Source organism: Rutidosis leptorrhynchoides, chromosome 5 (assembly GCF_046630445.1).
Source record: "Rutidosis leptorrhynchoides isolate AG116_Rl617_1_P2 chromosome 5, CSIRO_AGI_Rlap_v1, whole genome shotgun sequence".
NCBI classification, from domain to species: Eukaryota; Viridiplantae; Streptophyta; class Magnoliopsida; order Asterales; family Asteraceae; genus Rutidosis; species Rutidosis leptorrhynchoides.
The window spans coordinates 339,026,570-339,047,231 of NC_092337.1; the positions used below are offsets into that span (position 1 = coordinate 339,026,570).

Below are 20,662 nucleotides of genomic sequence, written 5' to 3' on the forward strand. Positions count from 1 at the left end.
ACCAAAAGGTGACATCGATGTCACAGACAATAACGAAATCTTGACTCCGCCATAACAGAAATCTAATCAAATAAACTTTGTACATATTCTCGCTTACCAAAGGTTTAAAGGCCATACAAAATTGTAATTCATGTAAAGGAAAATCATTACAGAAAAATGACAGCTTTTGCTTTCTATTTAAGTCAGTTTTTGCTGGCTTTAAGTAATAACTCAATCCGTGCTCTTATCCGAGAATGACTGCAAAAATACTGTGGTTTAAAATGACTGATGACATAGGTTTAGCAAAAGAAACATTAAGCAACGAAATGAAGAAATGTAGGATTAGTTAGCAACTTACTCAGATGTCCAAAGATGACCCAAAATAACCTCAATAAACTGTAGTAACACAAAGAAAGAGCTTAATGTTAAAAAACTGAATTTCAAAGATCAACATGGGGAAGAATGAAAAGGTCAACATGGTAAACTCCTTACTTGGAGAGAATAGAGTCGAGATTCCAGCTTTCATAAGTATCAGCTCCAACTTGGTCTTTGAGGGCTGCTAAAAGTATTTGGATAGTCTTGGCTAAAGTAACTTTAAACCCTGCGGAATTTGCATCTTTAACGCTTGTTTCACATACGGAGCCGTCTTGTGAAAGTGATCCAATCTGGTATCCCTCGCCGTATGCATGACAACTTTTGATTATGTGATAACCATGTTCTGTGAAATGTTCTTTCACAAGATGTTCGAAGTCCTACAAAATTAAGTTTGTAATATTAAAAGTTTATATACATACATATGAATGTTTAATATAAGAAGCAAGATATGTTCAAGCAACGAAAATCAGCTTAAATATATGTTCAAGCAGCGAAAATCATATAGTGTTTGATAATAACAAATGCCAAGATCAAGTCGAGGTTTCCGCTAGATAGAGATTCTCAAGTTTATGCAACTTTAAAGTTTGGTTGAACTGGCGGTCTAGTGTTTGCTGCCTAGATAAAGTAATTACATATGCATACAGATCTAAGATTGTTAGTGAGCATCAGCTTAAATCAGAACTATAATAGTTCTTGTCAGTTATAACTTAATTGTTGAGGATGTTACTCCACCTGTTGTGTGTTCGTAGAAAACAAGATCACGTTATTGCAAACAAGGACTCCTCAAATTCCAGTGAAACCACAGGTCAAGCCCAAAGATTCGTTTGATTAGACACACCTTTTGTGGCTTATCCGTTTCGAAGACACTCTTTCATATTCTAGCTATCTATCAAAAAGCTTAAAAACAAAAGATAAAGTTTTTTTCTTGAAATACTTAAAAAGAGAGCCAGCCATCTCTTTTCCTTATGTAAAAAGCTCCTACCGTATGGCCAAATGTTATATCCTACATCAAGTCCAGACGAAAAGGTAAAACTTTTTGTGGCTATCGTCATATAATTACTTCTAGGGGTTGCGAGGGCACTGGAGGATATTCTAGTTAACTACACGTGTTTGCAGAGGCATTGGTAGACATGATCACCCAACATGTGCAAATTGCAACTAATCAGCTTAAAGATGAAAGTAAGCATTTATACTTAAATATGTTATTTAATTAAAAATTTTAAGGCTCTTGTATTGTTTGTTATGTTAGGTATATATTGTTTGTTATGTTAGGCATATATAGGGGTACATTTTTGTTGGATGAGTAAATTCAACTTTAATATAAAGAAATCACATTATTGAAGATATCACTTAACATTGATACTAGAACAAAAAATATTAAATATGATTGATAAAATATATGAGGTAATAGATGCGTTGTTACCTTAGGGGGGTTTCTCATGGAATAAACCATTGTTCTGCAACTAACCAAGAACGCGTTCTCATTGTATGAGAGTGAATTCTTCTCTCCTTCAGCTGTACCAATGAGTGTGTCATACCCAGCTTCATTAAAATACGGTTTTGAATTGAGTACGAGACCCTGCAATGAAACCAACACTTGAAGCACAGTTGATGAGGTAGGAACCCAGACTTCACTACCACTTCCTGTCCAAGTATTCAAGAGGCTTAGGCAAACATTTCCTTCCGCGTATAAATTTGGATTTAATTGCAACCCTCCAGAACGATAATGCACTGACTGCATCCGTTTCACAAATATAATTACAAGCTGTTTGGATTTATGTATATTTATATTTTCTTATATATCTAATAAAATAGTAATAATATAATAAATAAATAATAATAACTAAAACAATATAATAATTGTTAAAAAATCAAATGTAAAAGTATGTAAACTGTTTGGACCTATTTGATCCATTTGACCCATTACCCGTTTCGACCTGTTACCCAAACCTGACCCCGTTTGGACCCGTTTAAAATTTTTACTTGTTTTGACCCATTTCAACCAAAACCCGTTTTGACCCGTTACCCAAACCGGCCCAACCTGACCCGTTTGCTAGGTATAGCTACAAATACTTTTCGCATTTTCAAATAAAAATTGGTTAGTTTGCAAACTAGAAGATAAAACTAAAAGAAGGAGAGGGAGTGGTCACGTTACTTACTGGTGGAACATCAGGGTATGCAGGCGGAAGATGACAGTCAAAGATGAAAAGGCCATCTTGGTATGGCGTCCCACACGCCCCAACAATTGCCGCCCTTAACAAATCCATCCTATCTTCATAAGCTCTAACGTAAATTCCATCTGCGTACAACCACAAAACGTTTACTAGCTGAAAATGTAAATTAAAAATTAAACTCATTGCATACCTGGCAAATTACATTCGAGCGATTTCCAATCTTCTAAGACTTTCTTAAGCCATATCTTGTTAGTGGCCTTCTGAAAATACACCCGATGAGTTATGACAGAAAACAAGGAGTAATCATACTACTGAATGACTCTATCTGGTTTATATCTTATCTCTAAAAGTCAAAACTAGTAAAGAGGATCAGTTCAAAGTCAAATGGGTAGGATGTCACCTAAATTACATTTTCATGCATACAGCTTTTGTTCAATTTAGGGATGTTTGGTCATTTTAGGTACTGGCAAAGGAAAGAGTATTGGCAAAACAAAGGAGTGGAATGGAGGGTTTCCATTATGTTTAAATTTGCTTGGTTTAAAAAATATATGTATATGTATCGTCTGAAATGAAGGGGAAAAAAAAACAACAATTACTCTAGAAGAAGACTGATGCAGGTAAGGTTGTTATTGGGCCTGCAGGAGGTAGAAATTGGGCCACGTGTATCAAAGGAGATCCAGGAAGAATATTGGACTTAAAGATTACTTTGGGCTGGTGGAAACTTGGACGTGAAGCACATGACATAATCAGCTGCAGCAGCGAATTAGAATTCCTCCAAGATCCTAATTCTCTTTATTTAATTAGTTTTATCTTTATCCTTATTTGTTTAGCTATTTTAATCCAATAAGGACTCTAAGTCCAATAGCTTAGTATAAATAGATGGCGTGTTTTCTTTTTCCAACATAATTGTTTTTTTGATATTTTACGTGAATTAATAAAACGGCTTTAAGCCTTGTGTTAGCAGCTCCTATTGCGTTCATAGTCTGGTTTGAGCACGATCCACTTCATTAAGTGGTATCAGGAGTCCAAGATGGCTGAACAACAACCTCGTCGTGGTCCTTACAGATCTGTAAGAATCAATGACCCTGATCCTTATGTTGAAATTGAACGACTGCAAAGACGAATCGCTGAATTGGAGATGAATCAATCGACCATGGGTTCCGACTCTTCCCATGGTCGTTGGGATGACAGAAACTCGTTCGCTAACCCGAGGGGTTATCGTAGAGGACATGATGATCCTTTGCGCAATCTTGGAATGAAGGTGGATATCCCGGAATTCACGGGAACGATGCACACCGACGATTTTCTGGATTGGTTAAGCACCGTTGAACGGGTGTTTGATATTAAGGATATCCCCGAACACCTTAAGGTAAAGCTTGCGGCGATCAAATTACGCAAACATGCTTCCTTGTGGTGGGATAATGTTCGAAAAAATAGGGCGTATGCCCGAAAATCAAAGGTAGAAACATGGGATAAGATGAAGAAACTCTTGCGCGCTAAATTCTCTCCTGAAAATTATAGCAAGAGGCGTTTCTCGAATATCATAACTTGCGGCAGAGAACCAAGAGTGTGGAAGAATTCATACAAGAGTTTGATCGCTCTCGTATGCGTTGTGATGTTCAAGAAGAGGAAGAACAGACCATAGCAAGGTTCTTGGGAGGTTTGAATTCTGAGATTTCGAATGTAGTATCCTTGCAGTCTTATTTGAGTTATGCGGATGTTTGTCGCCTAGCTCTCAAAGTGGAGAAACAACTAGGGAAAAACAAGGTGAAGGTTCCATTTAATCGAAGTTTCACACAACCTGTTGCTAAAACAAGACCAAGTGCACTTGAAAAGGGAAAAGGTCGCGAGTTCAAGTCAAATAATGCTTAAACTGTCAAAAGAGCAAAGCTGTTAACTACTGTGACGAGTTTGAAACACCAATATATGATACCGATGTTGAGCATGAGCAGCCCGCTGATGAAGTTGAAGAGGTGGTTTACTCCGATAAGGGTGAATCGTGTAATGAATGACTCATTGAGTGAATTTATAGGTGTTTTGAGGAAATGATGATGTGGCATATGTCACTTTCATATCATAACAAACTTTACAAGATATGTGGGCTCACGTGGCACCTGTCCTTTTTATTAGCATAACAAACAGATCCTAACAAACTTTCTTAGATTTGTGGGTTGATGTAGCACATGACCCATTTGTATGTCTGTTTCGATACCGTGTGCTTTTTCCGAGACCAAGTGTTTGTTCCGGGACCAAGTGCCCTGTTCTGCACCATGTGATTACCCTGGAATGGTATGGATATTCCGGAATGGTTTGGTTATTCCGAAATGGTGTGTTGGATTCGTCTACAATGTGACGGATGAATGTCTCACTTTAGGTAAAGGATTTTATCTGATGTCTATTGCAAGTGCTTCTTCACAGTATTCTCCTGACCGGGTAAGATTGCAGTCGGTTCATATTTTCATTCTTAATATTCTTGTAGAGATTGTCGGGTGACCAGTGTGTTTAGCCAAGTAAACCTTGATGTGAAAATATGGTTCGTAAACTCTTGGTACTTTGTACCCGGGTGAGTGGTGCAGGTGTCCGACTCACTTCTCCGGGTAGGATGGGCTTATGTGAAGTCACGGATGTCTCTTATCCGGGACATTTCTTCCCGCATATGTACTCGAATGATCTTCTGGCCGGTTTGTTTAGGTATTTCTTCTTGGACCGCTATGTCGGTTAATTTTCAAACGGAACTTCGTCAAGTTATGGAAATATGACATTTTTTATACGGATCAATATGTGTATCATCAAGTCCCCCCATTTTGGTGAGGCCAGTTGGGACAGCTGTGTTGCCAAAATTTAAGAGAATATACCACCAACAGCTGATTTGACGTGCACTAAATGCGTCTTGGATTCTGTCTTAATCAAAGTAAAATATTTTTCGTACTTCGAGGCACTTTTTGAGTTTTGTTGGTGGGGTCCATTTGAAATATCTTCCTTTATAAACAATCTTTGAGATTGTTATGAATTTGCTGCTTTCATAACTTCATCTTTCTGATAAAAAGAAAAAAGACAAGGTTTTTCCATTCTTTCGATATCATCTTCGATCATTCGCATATTGATCAAACCAAAATCGTTAAGTGTGATTAGATTTCGGGTTTGAGTGCTTAATTTGGGAAAAAGAGTAGGTTGATTGTTTTAACTCCAATAATTGTGCAAACCCCGATTTGGAATCTGGATTCCAAGGGCGTAAAACAATCAAGTGGATTAACCTTATTCGATCGGAATCGAATAAGTTAATATCTTAGTGTGGATTAACTCGGATGGTGATCGGAGCACCGATCGGAATTAGGTTAACGACTGGAGTGATGTTGTCACAATTGATTTTGGCAGAGTAACGTTCATGCATCCAGTGTTGTCTAAATGAATGATTTCACTTGTGTATTTATAGATGTTATGGGGGGAATGGTGACGTGGCATATGTCCCTTTCATGGTTGTAACGAACTTTGTCAATCCCGAGAGGTGACGTGGCACATGTCCCTTTCATGAGGAATAACAGATCCAAACGAACTTCCCTAGATTTGGGGGCTGACGTGGCACGCGACTTGCTCGCGTGCTTGTTCCGTGATCAAGTGGTCATTTCGGGACAAGGTACCTGCTCCGGGGTAATGCATTCTTTCCCGGGGCATCGTGCTTGTCCCGAGAGTGTCTTCATGTTGGTTTAGAAGGCCGATACGGTAGTGTCGGCGGGTTGATTCCGGTTAAGGCATCACGGTGCTCTCAGTCTAGCCGAGTAGGTCTTGCCAAGCATTTGTTCTAAGTGTTTAATGACGGTCATGGTTATGATGATTGGCTTTATGGTGCCTAGTTATGATTATCTTGACCGGTTGCATGGTGCCGGTTACGTATATGTCATCCAGGTTCTTGGTCTTGCCATCTGTCCAAGATGGTAGGATATCCGAGAAGATGCCAGACGGATGACGAGAAGAGAAGTTGGCAACCCGGGACGCGTAGTGCCCGGTATGGTTTTCGCCGAGATGCCTGCCTATTTTGAGACGGATCATTATGCGTATCATTAAGTCCCCCCAGTTTGATGAGGGTAGCCGAAACGGTTACCGTTGACAAACTTCCGAGACAAGGCCATGCTTCCTGATTGGATGTGCATTTAATGCTCATCAGCGTGAAAAGACAGTTTCTGCAAACGCGCTTGCTTTTTATGCTTTTTTTTCCTTTTATCGATGTCTTGGAACATTTTCCCAGGAGCGATTTTTCCCTTTTTCGTCATTACTCCTTATTTATTGTTGGCTATAAATAGCCTTGCTTTCCTCCTCAGTTTTTCACTTTTGCTTCCAACTACTATACACTTTTGTTCTTCAATACTACTTTTATAAATCCTCTGTCTTCGAAAGTTACCTTTCAATGTTATGAATAACCTATTTGCTTAGTTAATCTTTGATGTTGTTGTTGTTGTTGTTGATGCCCGAAGGACGGCGTTGCCGTTACTTATTGAGCCATTTTACGCACGACATTGGTGAGCATTTGTGCTTCTCTTCTTCTATTTTCTCTTCTTGTTCTATCTTCTTATTGTTGTTTTGTTTTGTTTCAGGCTTCGATTTGGGTCTAGAGATTTGTTTCGAATCCTTGGATTTTTCCGAACGTATTCCGCTTTTAACTGCGGATAGATTGGCAGCAACCGGACGCCGATGGTCGTTCGATGCGTCTTACGTCATCCGACTGGTCTATGGGTTGTTCAATCTTCCGGGCTCGAGGAATACGATTCGTTCGCGCTTGGGTAACGATGTGCTATGCGCATCCCTTGCGAACGAAAGTTGTTTCTTGTGCTTCCGGTCGATTTCAAGACTAGAATGTCGACTTATGGGACCGTCGGACATTCGCCTGTCCTGTGATCTTCCCTATACCAGCCGGGCCATGTTGGTGATTGCTCGTTAGGGAGCTTTTGATTTCTTTCAACATCTGTGCCCACGTTTCTTCTTTTTCAGGGAGATCTTGGACAGACCATATGCGAGAGCTTCCTTTTATTTGTATAGGACTTGATATCTTTGTACTGAAAGCCATAGGTTGTTAGGGTTTCAACTTTTGTACGTGTAACTTTCATGCTTAGCAATGAAATAAACTGTATTTGTCTTCCGTCTTGATATAAATGTTTATACAGTATATTGTTGACATATGCGTTTTTATTTTTCCGTCTTCATACTTGCGTATTCTGTCTTGAAGGAATCTCTTGCAACTATAACTGGGGAGTTATATGTGAATTCCCTTTAACTTTTTGTTTTTGCTTGTTTGCGTGAAATAAACAAAAAATCCGTTATGATACGCTCGTGGTTTTTATGGTACCGGGCGACCTTTGTAGGTTTAGTCAAAGGTTTAGCCGAGGGAAAACCTGACTGTATCGGGAGGAACTGGTTTGTTCAATCGTTCTCCGAGTTTGATGGTGTGTTATATGCTTCTAGTACTGTAGATGGTGTGTATATTGATTGGTTTATTACCTTTGTCCTCAGCTACGGGAGCTGCATCTTGTTATACCTAGGCCTCACCAACGCACTTGTGGTCCTTCTAATAATCAATGCGCGATTTATTTGAGACATTTTGAGGTTTCGAATCTTCGGTATCCTTTTACTAAGTTCTTTTTGAAGGTTCTTAACTTCTACGGTCTCAGCGTTGGTCGTTTGCATCCAAACGCGATTCGATCCATCGTTCTATTTTAGATGTATTTAAACAGTTTGGGGATGGCATTATATCTGAAGATATTTAGAAGTATCGTTCAATTAATGTCGTATCGCACTGGGTAGTATACGTTGACAGATGAAGTCGAGTTCCTTGGCCAGCCATCTGTGATTGCAGATGATTGGGTGCAAACGTTTATTTTTGCCAACCGTTCCGATTTTCCAATGAGGGACGATCAAGCATATATTTTCAGAACTGTCGTTGGCCAGTGAGATTGTTGATCAGCTGAGGGGAGGGGGTTGAAGATTCCTCAGAGGACATACAATGAACACGTGCTTGTGATGGCAAATGTTAGTAATAATTGGAATCGAGCTGACTAGATACCCGTTGCTCGTCGAGGCGTGAGAGATAATGTGTATATATTTTTTGCGTGGCTTTGTTGTACTTATTACGATTTGAAAATGACACTTTTTGTTTTACAGAATTGTCTAATTCTGTGTCGCAGGTCCTCTTGTCAGCGAGTTTGGACGGGATGGTGTTCACGAATAAAGTTGTAGAGTGAGTAGTTCCGACATCTCTTAGCCGTCGGTTGCTTCCTTCTCCCGAGGATTCGGAGTCATCAAATGATGGTTTAGTTCGTCGGACGAGGCGCCGAATTGAGTCTTCAGCCGCTGACGAAGGTATACCATTTGATATATTTGCTTTGATTCATGTACGTTTTTATTTTGCGTATTGATTATTGGTTTTCTTGTAGGACGTGCAAGTGTTGCTGCCGATGAGGCCCGTGCGATTACTCCTGCGACACAGTTGCCGGCAGAAGCGATTATCCGAGAAGATGAGGCGGTCCCAGTTATTGATAGTGAGTCGGTTAGGGAGCATCGTCCCGGTAAAAAACCTGCTGTAGAGCGGTCGGGGGGTCCTCGCCCTCAATTCGCAGCACCAACAACAGGAGAGGATATATATTTGTTTCCACAATTGAACGTGAAACCATTGCATGAACTTCTCCATTGCGCCGTTTCTGACTATCCGGTATTCAAAGAGTACCTGGATGTGATGTCTTTTCCTTCTCTGAAGGCGGCATTGCTGCTCTTTCGCCGGTACAAGCTCGTCGTGTGCGTGCCCAATTTGCTGTGTTTGCTCAGCATTTGGCAGTGGACGAACTAGACCGTAAGGAGGCTAACGCTCGGCGTATTCATGAGCATTGTGTATTGCTTGGCAATGACAACCGGCGTATCGCCGAGTTGTCATCTGAAAATGCTCGGCTGGAGAGGGAGCTGGCTCTGGCAAAGGGGGCATTGGAAACCTCCAAGGAAGCTTTGGTCCGGGAGCGAGAGGTCGTTAACCATCTTGCTTCCGACAACAAAAAGTTGTCGGAGTTGGTTTCGACTACTTTGGGCAATCTCACTCGTCTCTAGTTTGGTATACCCGTTCTTTTTGCACGGTTGTTAAAGTCTCCCGTCGTACATCAACCGTTTGAGGCATTTGTTGAAGCCGTAAAAAAAATTGACCACTTTTGAGGTGTTGAAACGTGTGCACCGTCACATGCCGTCTGGGAATGTTGCCGAGAGGATGATGAAAGAAATAGGCCCTTCCTGTGACGGGCACACGAAGCTCTCCGTCGGATCAACTTTGATAAAACTAGATAGGGTTTGTAGGGATGAAGACTCAACCGTGGAGGATATTGTAAATTATTTTCAACCGTAGAACTGTGTTTGTGTGTTCTGCAGTTGTATGTATAAATGTTTTGGGTCGTGACTTGGAGAGAAAGTCAAAAGACTTTGATTTTAATTATAATTAGCAAATTAGTCTCATTGACTTTGACTACAAAATTATAATTAGGTAAATTAGTCTCCTTGATTTTGACTACAAATATAATTAGTTATTTTGTTTCGTTATCTAGTTGTTTCCTAGTCCTGTATAAAGGACCTTAGACCTTATTGTAACTCAGTTTTTTGATTGATATTATTATACTTTGGTGGAATAAAAGAAAAGAAGCCGTAGGCTATTTCTTGTCTATCTTTTTTCGTTAAATTCTGTTTGGCCACGATTTAGACCAAAACTGAATGTGATTTTAATAACCTAAAGTTTTAAAATTTTTGTCTACGAATGTTTCAAGAGGATAATGATAAACATTAAGTAAATTCATTCATTCTACTCATGGGAATGATTGTTGTTGTTGTAGTAGTAGTAGTAGAAGTACTACAATGGATAACCAAATAGGAACAATTTAGTAGATTTCATGAAATTTCGATATGAACATAAAGCTGGGGGCATCGAGCAAATGAGCAAAAAGAATATGTTGAGACAATTGTTTGTTCCATTAAGTAAAAACAAAATTATAAATCAACGAAATATTTATTAAACCTGATGGTGGATGTCATTAACTTTGTTTAGCAATGGAAAAAATAAAAATAAAAAAAATTTGGATTGTGGATGTTACTAATGTATCAACCCGCCCATTATTCTACCTCCACTGAAAGACGGATTAGAAAACATTGAACCCAATTTCCAAGCAAAATAAGTGTGTTAAAATATTGCAACGTACCTGGGGATTAGCACCAAGATAATGATGATCAAGAGGAGCTTCAACAAAATCAAATCTTTTAAATCTGAAATTGTCAACTTCAGATCTTGGCAAGGCACCTACTTGATCAGAATCAATGATGAAATTTTCATCTTCTTTAGCAAGAGTCGGATTTCTTTGACACCTAGATAAAATTCCACCGGCCAATCTTGTTGGGGGTACAGTCCCAATATCCTGAAGAGAAAGAGAATGTATTGCAATTGGGGGTGTTCAATAACTTGGTAAATAAGATGTAAAAAATCAGTTATTTAGGACATTTGAATGGAAACAGACCTCTGATGTCGTCATTTGATTAACCTCATCAGTTTCCCAACTAGCTGAATCATCGTCGTCATCGTCATCGTCATCTTCATCTTCGTCGTCATCGTCATCTTCATCTTCGTCAAAACCAACAACATATATTTGTAGCGGATCAACCTGATCCGGCACAAAAGAGCAAATGAACTTTGTTATCTATAATTTACTCGATCATCATATCTTTGCTATCAGTTATCACATCCTAATTCACTTAACATACTGTAACAAATAGACTCATAATGTCATGTTTTACCCTTAATCATATACTCTAAATTGCAATATGACATCTATCTTATTGTCTTGCTGTAATATGCATGTCTTCCATAAAGTACTCTAACACTCACCAAATCCCAATATTAAACTTGCCCGAACCCGCCCATTGTGGTGTCAGAATAAATAAATTCAGAAGGACTAAAGTGAAAGACATATGAGATAACATACCGTTGATACCACGCCATTAGCCCACGTAACTTCCACATCACAAATTCCAAGCCCCGTAATAATACCAACAAAAGAGAGGTCATTCTCACCAAGAGTAGCATTATACAACCTAAAAACAGGATCCCCGTAATCATAATCCAAAGATTTATGCAGTTGAAGCTCATAGACACTCACATATTCCTCTTCGTCTTCATCTTTATCAGACTTCTTTAACCATTGAGGGTCTTTTAATAACCTCACGCAAGCAATTTGTTCTTTCGCATTAACACTTTTCACAACTCCCGCACGATAGATTTTAGTGTTATCATCATCATCATCATCGGTTGGTTTGAATTCCACGTATTGGCCGGGCAAAAACTCGTGATCACCAAGGATTTTACGGTGTATCAAAGATGTTGAATGTAATCCACGTTCTGTTTGTCCATCCTGCCAGACTACATCAACTCTTGTTTCCTTATTAACAATTAAGAGGGCTTTATCAAAATGTTGTGGACCTTTTGAACCAGGCAATGAGCTAGTAGTTGAAGGGTCGCAGTTCTTTGTCAAATCCTCAGGCAACACGTCTGAATCATTCTCCAACGAACTCTTAGTAGATGATGTTTTATCAAATGGATAGAGACACCAATCGCCAACAACCCAGTTGGTATGCGGGAAACATGGTAAAAGCTTCAAGTTTTTAGGTTCCTGAAGGTCAGATGGCTTTACCAGATCCTGACCTCTAGTTCCTAGCCACCGAACCTGCGTTAATGTCACTGAAACTTTTCTTATGGTTCCTTTAAAAGAGGTTGAGGTTTCGATGACCCTTTGGCCGGGATAATAAGGATAAGATGTATCTGTCGGATCAATCATTCCAATTGGTTTAAGCCCATATGTGTCAATATCAGAAACATGACCATCATCAAACAAGACTGTCAAAGTCTGAAGTACATGGCCTACTATACCAACCCATGAGCCCAGTATTACATAATCACCCACATTGAAATCCCTCACACGCTTCAAATCTTTTGACGATACGTTTTCTATTAAACATCCATCTTGAGGTAATAAACCCACGGATATATTAACATCCACAACCATACCAACTTGCCCTTTCGCATTACAAGCAGCAGCAACGCAATCTCCATGATGAAAATCATAACGTTCAGGTTCAGCACAATTTCCAGCAACATCCTCATGATAGAAATCAGTCACTTCATTATCTTCATCAAGACGCCTTCCATTTTCATCTGGGGGAACATCTGTTGGATTTTCAGTTATTTTTTGGTTGACTTCAAGGGTAGCAGCCGGAGGATTTAATCTGAGAGCAGTATGTATCACGTAAATATAGCAGTTAGTTAACAGATATAAGAATGTAATTGATCCTAATAAAGTAATAACCAGTGTTGCAAAACTCGTAATTACTCGACGAGTACTCGGTTATTGCAGCTCGGGGAGTACTAGGAAAATCAGTCAAAATCAAAGTCAAGCTTAGCCAAAACTCAGGATTTATCCCCAAGCTGCCAAGTAAAGTACTCCCTGAAAAGTCCCGACCGAGTACTCCCCTAGTAGCAATTTTTGCAACCTTGGTAACAATGAACAAATCCACACTTGTTCTTTATGATTTCCTATTGCTCTAATTTATCATTAAATGTTACAATGTATTGGCTATTGGACAATAACTAGGTAAGAAAAATAGTTTTTGGAAATTTAAAAGGCCAATCAATACAACATTTTAGGTTGCTAAGATGACAAACAAATGTCACCTTTCTAGCTGGTTGTCGGAATTGGTTGCAGCTTTAAAACCAGGCAGATTATCATTTTGCTTTACACTGGACTTCTTTTTGTCCAGTTCCTCAATTTCTTCAACCAAAGGTTCATGATCATATCCTATTACCAAAAAGAAAAGAAGATTGAAGAAGAAGCAAAAAAATAAAAAATAAAGAAGACGTAAATAAGACCAAAATAAACACACTTTTGTACTTGGAACATCTCCTAGAAAAAAAACAAGTGATACACAAGAAATGAGCACTTAGTCTAGAGCTATATTTGTACTTGGAACCTGTGTCATACAATGATCTAATTAATTATTTTTAAGTTATCACAACATCAAAACTGGAAAAAAGAAGACTTAAAAATAAGACCAAAAGTTAAACACTTTTGAAGTTTAATCATGTTCTCCCCTATTATGAACCAAAGAAATATTGATTATTGTATTTTGTATTTGACAACGAAACACATGCAAAAAAATACATTTGCATTCACCAACCAAAACAGCATACATTTATCACACTTGAAATAAAAAAAGTAACTCAAAAAACGAACCTACCTGACGCATATTCATCCTCATCTTCTGCATCAAGTTCTTCAAGGGCACCAATTCCAAAACCAGGTGCAACGTTTCTTGCTGATGAAATTAAGCCAACAAGTAATAAAATTAAAGAGACAAATTTACAGCATTCCATGCATATATATAATGAAAGAGTGTACTTTAGTTAGCTAACTTCTGATTAATTACATACCCGACTCCTTATTCCGAGGTAAACCAATAGGATCAGTGTCTGGAACATCTTGTTCCTCAGGAGCAGGTCCAGGTATAGCTGACAGTCTGCAATATATTAAGATATTGAATATCAAAAAGGAAGGATACACGTATATAATTAGAGACGTTATATATGCATACGTGTTTACTATGGTATGGGTATGATAGAGTGAATGAATGACTGGGAACACGAATGGGAATGGAAAGCTCACCACTATTAATGGGTCTAGAAATCCCCACCTTTTTGGGTTTGATACTGAAATTTGAAGCCCATTCCCACCAAGCAAACATAGTTCATTAATTTTTTTTTCCCAACCAATTCCCATATCCCCAAAGCAGACACAACATACGTCTCTAACTAAAGGTATGTGTGTATCATATCTACATCTTTACATCCATTCAATACAAGCATATTTACAAGCACACCAACAAAAGGAAATTGTTATTTCATTGCTCATATTACACAAACACATACAAACAACCAAAATTTTTAATGCTTTTTTACTTACTAATTTTCATTTTGATCAAAACTTAAAGACACGTGTTGAACACACAATGAGAAATAATGTAAGCTAATTTTATTTCAAATTAAGTATCAAACATATCGACAATATTTGTTCAGCAAGAAGTTGATCATTAATTCATATTAGAACTTCTGACTAGTTGATGTTGACAAATAGTCAAACTCAACAATCATTTAATGACCTACTAATAAAAACCAAGCATATGTTAGTGATGGATGCCTCATTGTACCTTTCATTTTGCTCCTTATCAGACTGCTGTCTAGCTAAATCTGCTGCAACATTTCCAAATTTGTCAAACTTCATAGAAGTCCCCAAAGAATCGTCTTCCAATTCCTACGCCATTTAAGAAAAAATCCATATATGCATCAACAACATTCAACAAATGAGTAAACTTACAGCTAAGTTTACTCCGTTTTCTACTTCTTAAATGTACTTCTTGTTGGAAATAGGAGGCTAGGTATATTTTGTGGGGAAGAGAGGATTGATAATTTAGAAGTTTGATTGATCTTGAAAGCTTATATTTTTATTGCTTATTACTTGATTTGCTTTGCTTGATTACAAATGAGGGGTGAAGCCCTCTATTTATACTACTCAATGGAGTAATCTAGAACTCTCCATCATCTACTAATATCTAGATATTTTCTAAGTATTATCTAGATATTTCCTAAATATTATCTTAGATATTTTACAAGATGTTTCTACTCACTTTCACTACTAGATATTACAAGAAGTTTCTAGATATTGGACTACAATCTTGATCCATATACTTGTATACTTGCAAGCCCATATCCAAAACACATAGCCCAAAATCAAGTTTAACTTCCAACAGCCCCCCTTAAACTTGATTTCGTCACTCCGAGCATATTCCGTAATCTCTGAAACGTCTCGTGTTTTAGAGGCTTTGTGAAAATATCAGCAACTTGGTCAAATGACTTCGTGTACTTTATCTGCACTTCTTTATTTGTAACACACTCCCTGATGAAATGGTATTTCGTATCGATGTGCTTGCTTCGATCATGGAAGACTGGATTCTTTGCTAGAGCAATCGCAGACTTGTTATCCACATATATCTCCGTAGCTTCCTTTTGGAAAAACTTAAGCTCATTTAGTAACTTCCTGAGCCATATTGCATGACAAGTGCACGATGTTGCTGCTACAAACTCGGCTTCACACGTTGACAGAGTCACAATGGGTTGCTTCTTCGAGCTCCATGTGAACGCTGTATCTCCCATATAGAACACGAAACCACTCGTACTCTTACGATCATCTAAGTCTCCAGCCCAATCACTATCACTGTATCCAACTAGCTTGAAGTGATCAGAAGGCGAATAAAACAGGCCATAGTCAATGGTACCTTTGATGTAGCGAAGTATCCTCTTGGCCGCCTTCAAGTGATTTATTGTAGGTGCTTCCATGTATCGACTTACTAGTCCAACTCCGTAGAGAATATCTGGCCTCGTGCAAGTTAGGTACCTCAGACTTCCAACTAAACTCTTATATTGTGTTGGGTCCACTAAGTATCCTTCATCATCTTTTGACAATTTGAGATTGCAATCCACCGGTGTGTTCATTGACTTGCAGTCATTCATCTTAAACTTATTGAGCACCTCATTCGCATAACCTTCTTGGGATATGAATATTCCTTCTTTCTTTTGTTTTACCTCGATCCCAAGATAGTAAGCCATAAGTCCAATGTCGGTCATCTCGAACTCCCGAACCATAGCTTTCTTGAACTCCTCGAACATTTTGGGATTACTACCGGTGAATATCAAGTCATCCACGTATAGGCACACAATCATAACATCTCCATCATTGCTTACTTTAGTGTAGAGAGCATGCTCATGTGGGCATTTTGTGAAGCCATTCTGTTGGAAATACTTGTCTATCCTGCTATTCCATGCTCGAGGCGCTTGCTTCAACCCATATAAGGCCCTTTTCAATTTTAGCACCTTATTCTCTTGGCCTTTCACGATGTATCCCAAAGGTTGTTCTATATAGACTTCTTCTTCTAAGTGGCCATTAAGGAACGCAGATTTGACATCCATTTGATAAATCTTCCAATTATGTTGAGCCGCAAGTGAGATTATTAATCTTATAGTTTCTAGACGAGCGACAGGAGCAAATACCTCATCATAGTCTATGCCGGCTCGTTGACTATATCCCTTCGCCACCAACCTCGCCTTGTATCTTTCAACTTCACCTTTGGAATTCTTCTTGGCCTTGTACACCCATTTTACACCAATAGCCTTATGTCCCTTTGGTAATGTGGCAAGATCCCACGTATTATTCTTCTCGATTGCTTGAATCTCTTCGTCCATAGCACGTTTCCACTTTTGGCTTTCAGCTGCGTCTTCATAACTTATTGGCTCACAATCAGCTAGAAGGCAGAACAATGATAGATCCTCCATAGGCTGGGTTACCTCGTACAACTCCTCAATACTCCTTGTGTGATGTTGTAGTCTACTTGATTCTCCTCCTGATGTTGGTGTCTCTTCATTAGGTGTAGTGGTTGGAGTACGTGGAGAGTGCGGAGATGGTGTACTAGAAGGTTCTTGAACTTCTAGATATTCTTCGTTCCTTATAGTACTCTCGAACGGATATGGGAGAAAATCGTAGTTCTCTTCATCGGGAACATTCCAATCCCATGTTGCTTCTTCATCGAACACCACATCTCGACTTGAGATTACTTTACCATTCTTGGGATTGTATAGCTTGTAACCCTTCGAACTTGAGTCATAGCCCACGAATATGAGCTTCTCGCTTTTATCATCAAGCTTCGTCCTCTTCTGATCTGGAACATGAGCATATGCCACACTTCCGAACACTCGTAGGTGTGAGATGCCAGGCTTCCTTCCACTCCAAGCTTCAATGGGAGTTTTGTTCTTGACACTTCTAGTGGGCGAGCGATTTGCTAGATAGATCGCACAGTCCACTGCCTCAGCCCAAAACTCCTTCGGCATCCTTTTGCTTTTTAACATACTCCGAGCCATATCAAGAATGGTCCTATTCTTTCTTTCCACAACACCATTTTGCTGAGGTGAATACGGAAGAGTTAGAGGACGTCGTAAGCCATTGTTGTCGCAAAATTCTTTGAATTCCTTGGATGTGAACTCTCCTCCACGATCGGATCTCATCGCCTTTATGGTGAGACCACTTTGATTCTCCACAAACGCTTTAAACTTCTTGAACATTCCAAAGACTTCTGACTTCTCTTTTAGAAAATAGACCCATGTCTTTCGACTAAAATCATCAATGAATAGAAGAAAATATCTATTTTTACCAAAAGACGGTGGGCTTATGGGTCCACACACATCCGTGTGAATAAGTTCTAGAGGTTTATTCGCTCTACTAGAAGCTTCTGTTGGAAAACTGTTTCGGAAGTGCTTTCCTAGAAGGCATCCCTCACATATTTGATCCGGATGATTAATTGGAGGCAAACCCTTCACCATTCTCTTACTTGATAATAACTTTAAGCCTCCAAAATTTAAGTGCCCGTATCTCATGTGCCAAAGCCAAGAATTATCTTTGAAACATGCTTTTAAACATCTTGGAATGTCATGTTGAATATTTAGCATGAACATCCTATTCGTTGACATTGGCACCTTAGCAATCAAACCTCCTTTTTGGTCTCTTAAAGAAAGGGTATGATTTATCATGTGAATATCATAGCCTTTCTCCAAGAGTTGTCCAATACTCAGTATATTCGTCTTCATATTGGGCACATAATACACGTTAGAGATAAATTGATGCCTTCCATTTTTCAAGCGGATGAGAATCTTACCTTTGCCTTTAACCGGGACTTTAGAGGAATCTCCGAAGGTGATATTTCCACTAATTACCTCGTCTAACTCCACAAACATGTTTTTGTCACCGCACATATGGTTGCTTGCACCCGTGTCGAGATACCACAAATTTGATTCACCGTTATCTTCACCTTTGCATGCTAGTAACAAAGTGTTTTCCACGGCTTCAGTATCTTCTTGTGCAAAATTTGCTCTTTCTTGCACGTAATTGTTTGACTTCTCGCATTCCGAAGCATAGTGGCCAAATTTATGACAATTATAGCATTTGGTTTGAGAATTGTCATACCTTGGCTTTCTACTTGTGTAGCCTCTCCCACGACCTCTTGTCGGGTGAAAATCTTGACTTCTTTCTTCATTTTTGTAAGAACTATAACCTCCACGTTTGATATATCCTTGCCCTCGTCCTCGGCCACGTACTTGACCACGACCTCGTTGACTCGTTTGATGAGTCTTTTCACTGTTCTCTTCCTTGAAAGAGAGTTTTGCTTGTAAAGCTTGCTCCAAAGGCTCCTTATTTTTCTTATTGAACCTCTCTTCATGGGCTTGTAGTGAACCCATGAGTTCATCGATAGTCATTGATTCTAGATCTTTAGATTCTTCAATGGCTACGACTATATAGTCGAATTTTGAATCTAATGATCTAAGAATTTTTTCAATGACCCTCACATCACTTAAAGTTTCGCCATTCCTCTTTAATTGATTGACAACCGCCAAGACTCTTGTAAAATAATCAGAAATTGATTCTGAGTCTTTCTTATTTAAGGATTCGAACTCACCTCGTAGTGTTTGTAGTCGAACCTTTTTCACCTTATCAACTCCCTTATAAGAATTCTCCAAGATCTCCCATGCTTTCTTGGCGGTGGTTGCACTTGCAATTTTCTCAAAAGCTCCATCATCTACACTTTGTTGGATGATGGAAAGAGCCTTTTGATCGTTCGTCTTCATTAATTTTTTCTCCTTGCCGAGAGGACCTTTTTCTGCAGGTTCCTCATAGCCTTCCTCCACAATCTCCCATAAATCTTGTCCACCTAGGAAGGTCTTCATTTGGATGCTCCATCGATCATAATTATCCTTTGTGAGGCGAGGAAACGTGATGACATTGTTGGCCATCATCTTGTCGAACCAAGCTCTGATACCAATTTGTTGGAAATAGGAGGCTAGGTATATTTTGTGGGGAAGAGAGGATTGATAATTTAGAAGTTTGATTGATCTTGAAAGCTTATATTTTTATTGCTTATTACTTGATTTGCTTTGCTTGATTACAAATGAGGGGTGAAGCCCTCTATTTATACTACTCAATGGAGTAATCTAGAACTCTCCATCATCTACTAATATCTAGATATTTTCTAAGTATTATCTAGATATTTCCTAAATATTATCTTAGATATTTTACAAGATGTTTCTACTCACTTTCACTACTAGATATTACAAGAAGTTTCTAGATATTGGACTACAATCTTGATCCATATACTTGTATACTTGCAAGCCCATATCCAAAACACATAGCCCAAAATCAAGTTTAACTTCCAACACTTCTATCATAATCATAATTGACTACCTCAATTCCAGAAGCCTAACATGTGTAATATTACTTTAAGCTACCAATATTGAATGATATCTATCAAAAATTTAGTGCACGATCATGCAGTTATGATGATAAGAAGCACTATAGATTCAAATTTTCAATTAGTATTTATTTCAGTATTTAGTTTCATAAGTAAGCATATGAATTTTACATATGAATATAGGCCAGTCTAGTTTGCAAATAACTCGGCAAAATATACTTCTTAAACCCTAGCTGAGTCTACATAAATTAATGCGAATAAAACATTCCTATTCATTTAACAGAATCCATACAAACGTGAATGTACTGAAATAATAACAAATTCGAATCGGACCTTTTGTTTCCAAGGACCTAAGGTTCGCAACTGACCAGAAGCTTCTGCAATCGATTTTGTGCTGCGACTTGTATCATCTTCTTCTCGTTCAATTGCTGTACCGAACGTCGTGTAATCTTCTTTATCACTCGCCATATTTAAGTAGTAATGCGTGTGTATTGAATTGAATTCGAAGTATGAAGGATTATATAATTTTGATTCTAGGTATCCACTAGAAATAATGTATGTTATTCCAGTGGCGTCACATACTGAACAAGTGGTTTATGGGGATCGACGGAGTATCCGTATTTGTTCTCGTGTGTGTTTAGCCGTGAATATGCACGCCCCCCCAGCTATATTGAAGAATAATTAATACTTTGATATGAATTCTATTTCTATTTCTATTTCTATTCCTATTTCTA

At 38.6% G+C, this 20,662-nt stretch overlaps 1 protein-coding gene across 1 annotated transcript; it reads right to left on the reverse strand.

The window, feature by feature from the left end:
• Positions 1-109: 109 nt before the first annotated feature.
• LOC139849604 (probable ubiquitin-conjugating enzyme E2 23) lies at positions 110-20,396 on the reverse strand. Its single transcript, XM_071839240.1, has 16 exons — positions 20,262-20,396; positions 14,790-14,893; positions 14,277-14,417; positions 14,017-14,102; positions 13,824-13,901; positions 13,261-13,384; positions 12,931-13,059; positions 11,519-12,815; positions 11,054-11,197; positions 10,742-10,954; positions 2,719-2,788; positions 2,514-2,653; positions 1,778-2,089; positions 472-731; positions 338-375; positions 110-237 (listed from the first exon to the last, which is right to left on the reverse strand). Exons 1-16 carry the CDS (start codon positions 20,394-20,396, stop codon positions 224-226), a joined length of 3,285 nt encoding a protein of 1,094 aa, XP_071695341.1. The 3' UTR covers positions 110-223.
• Positions 20,397-20,662: the final 266 nt, after the last annotated feature.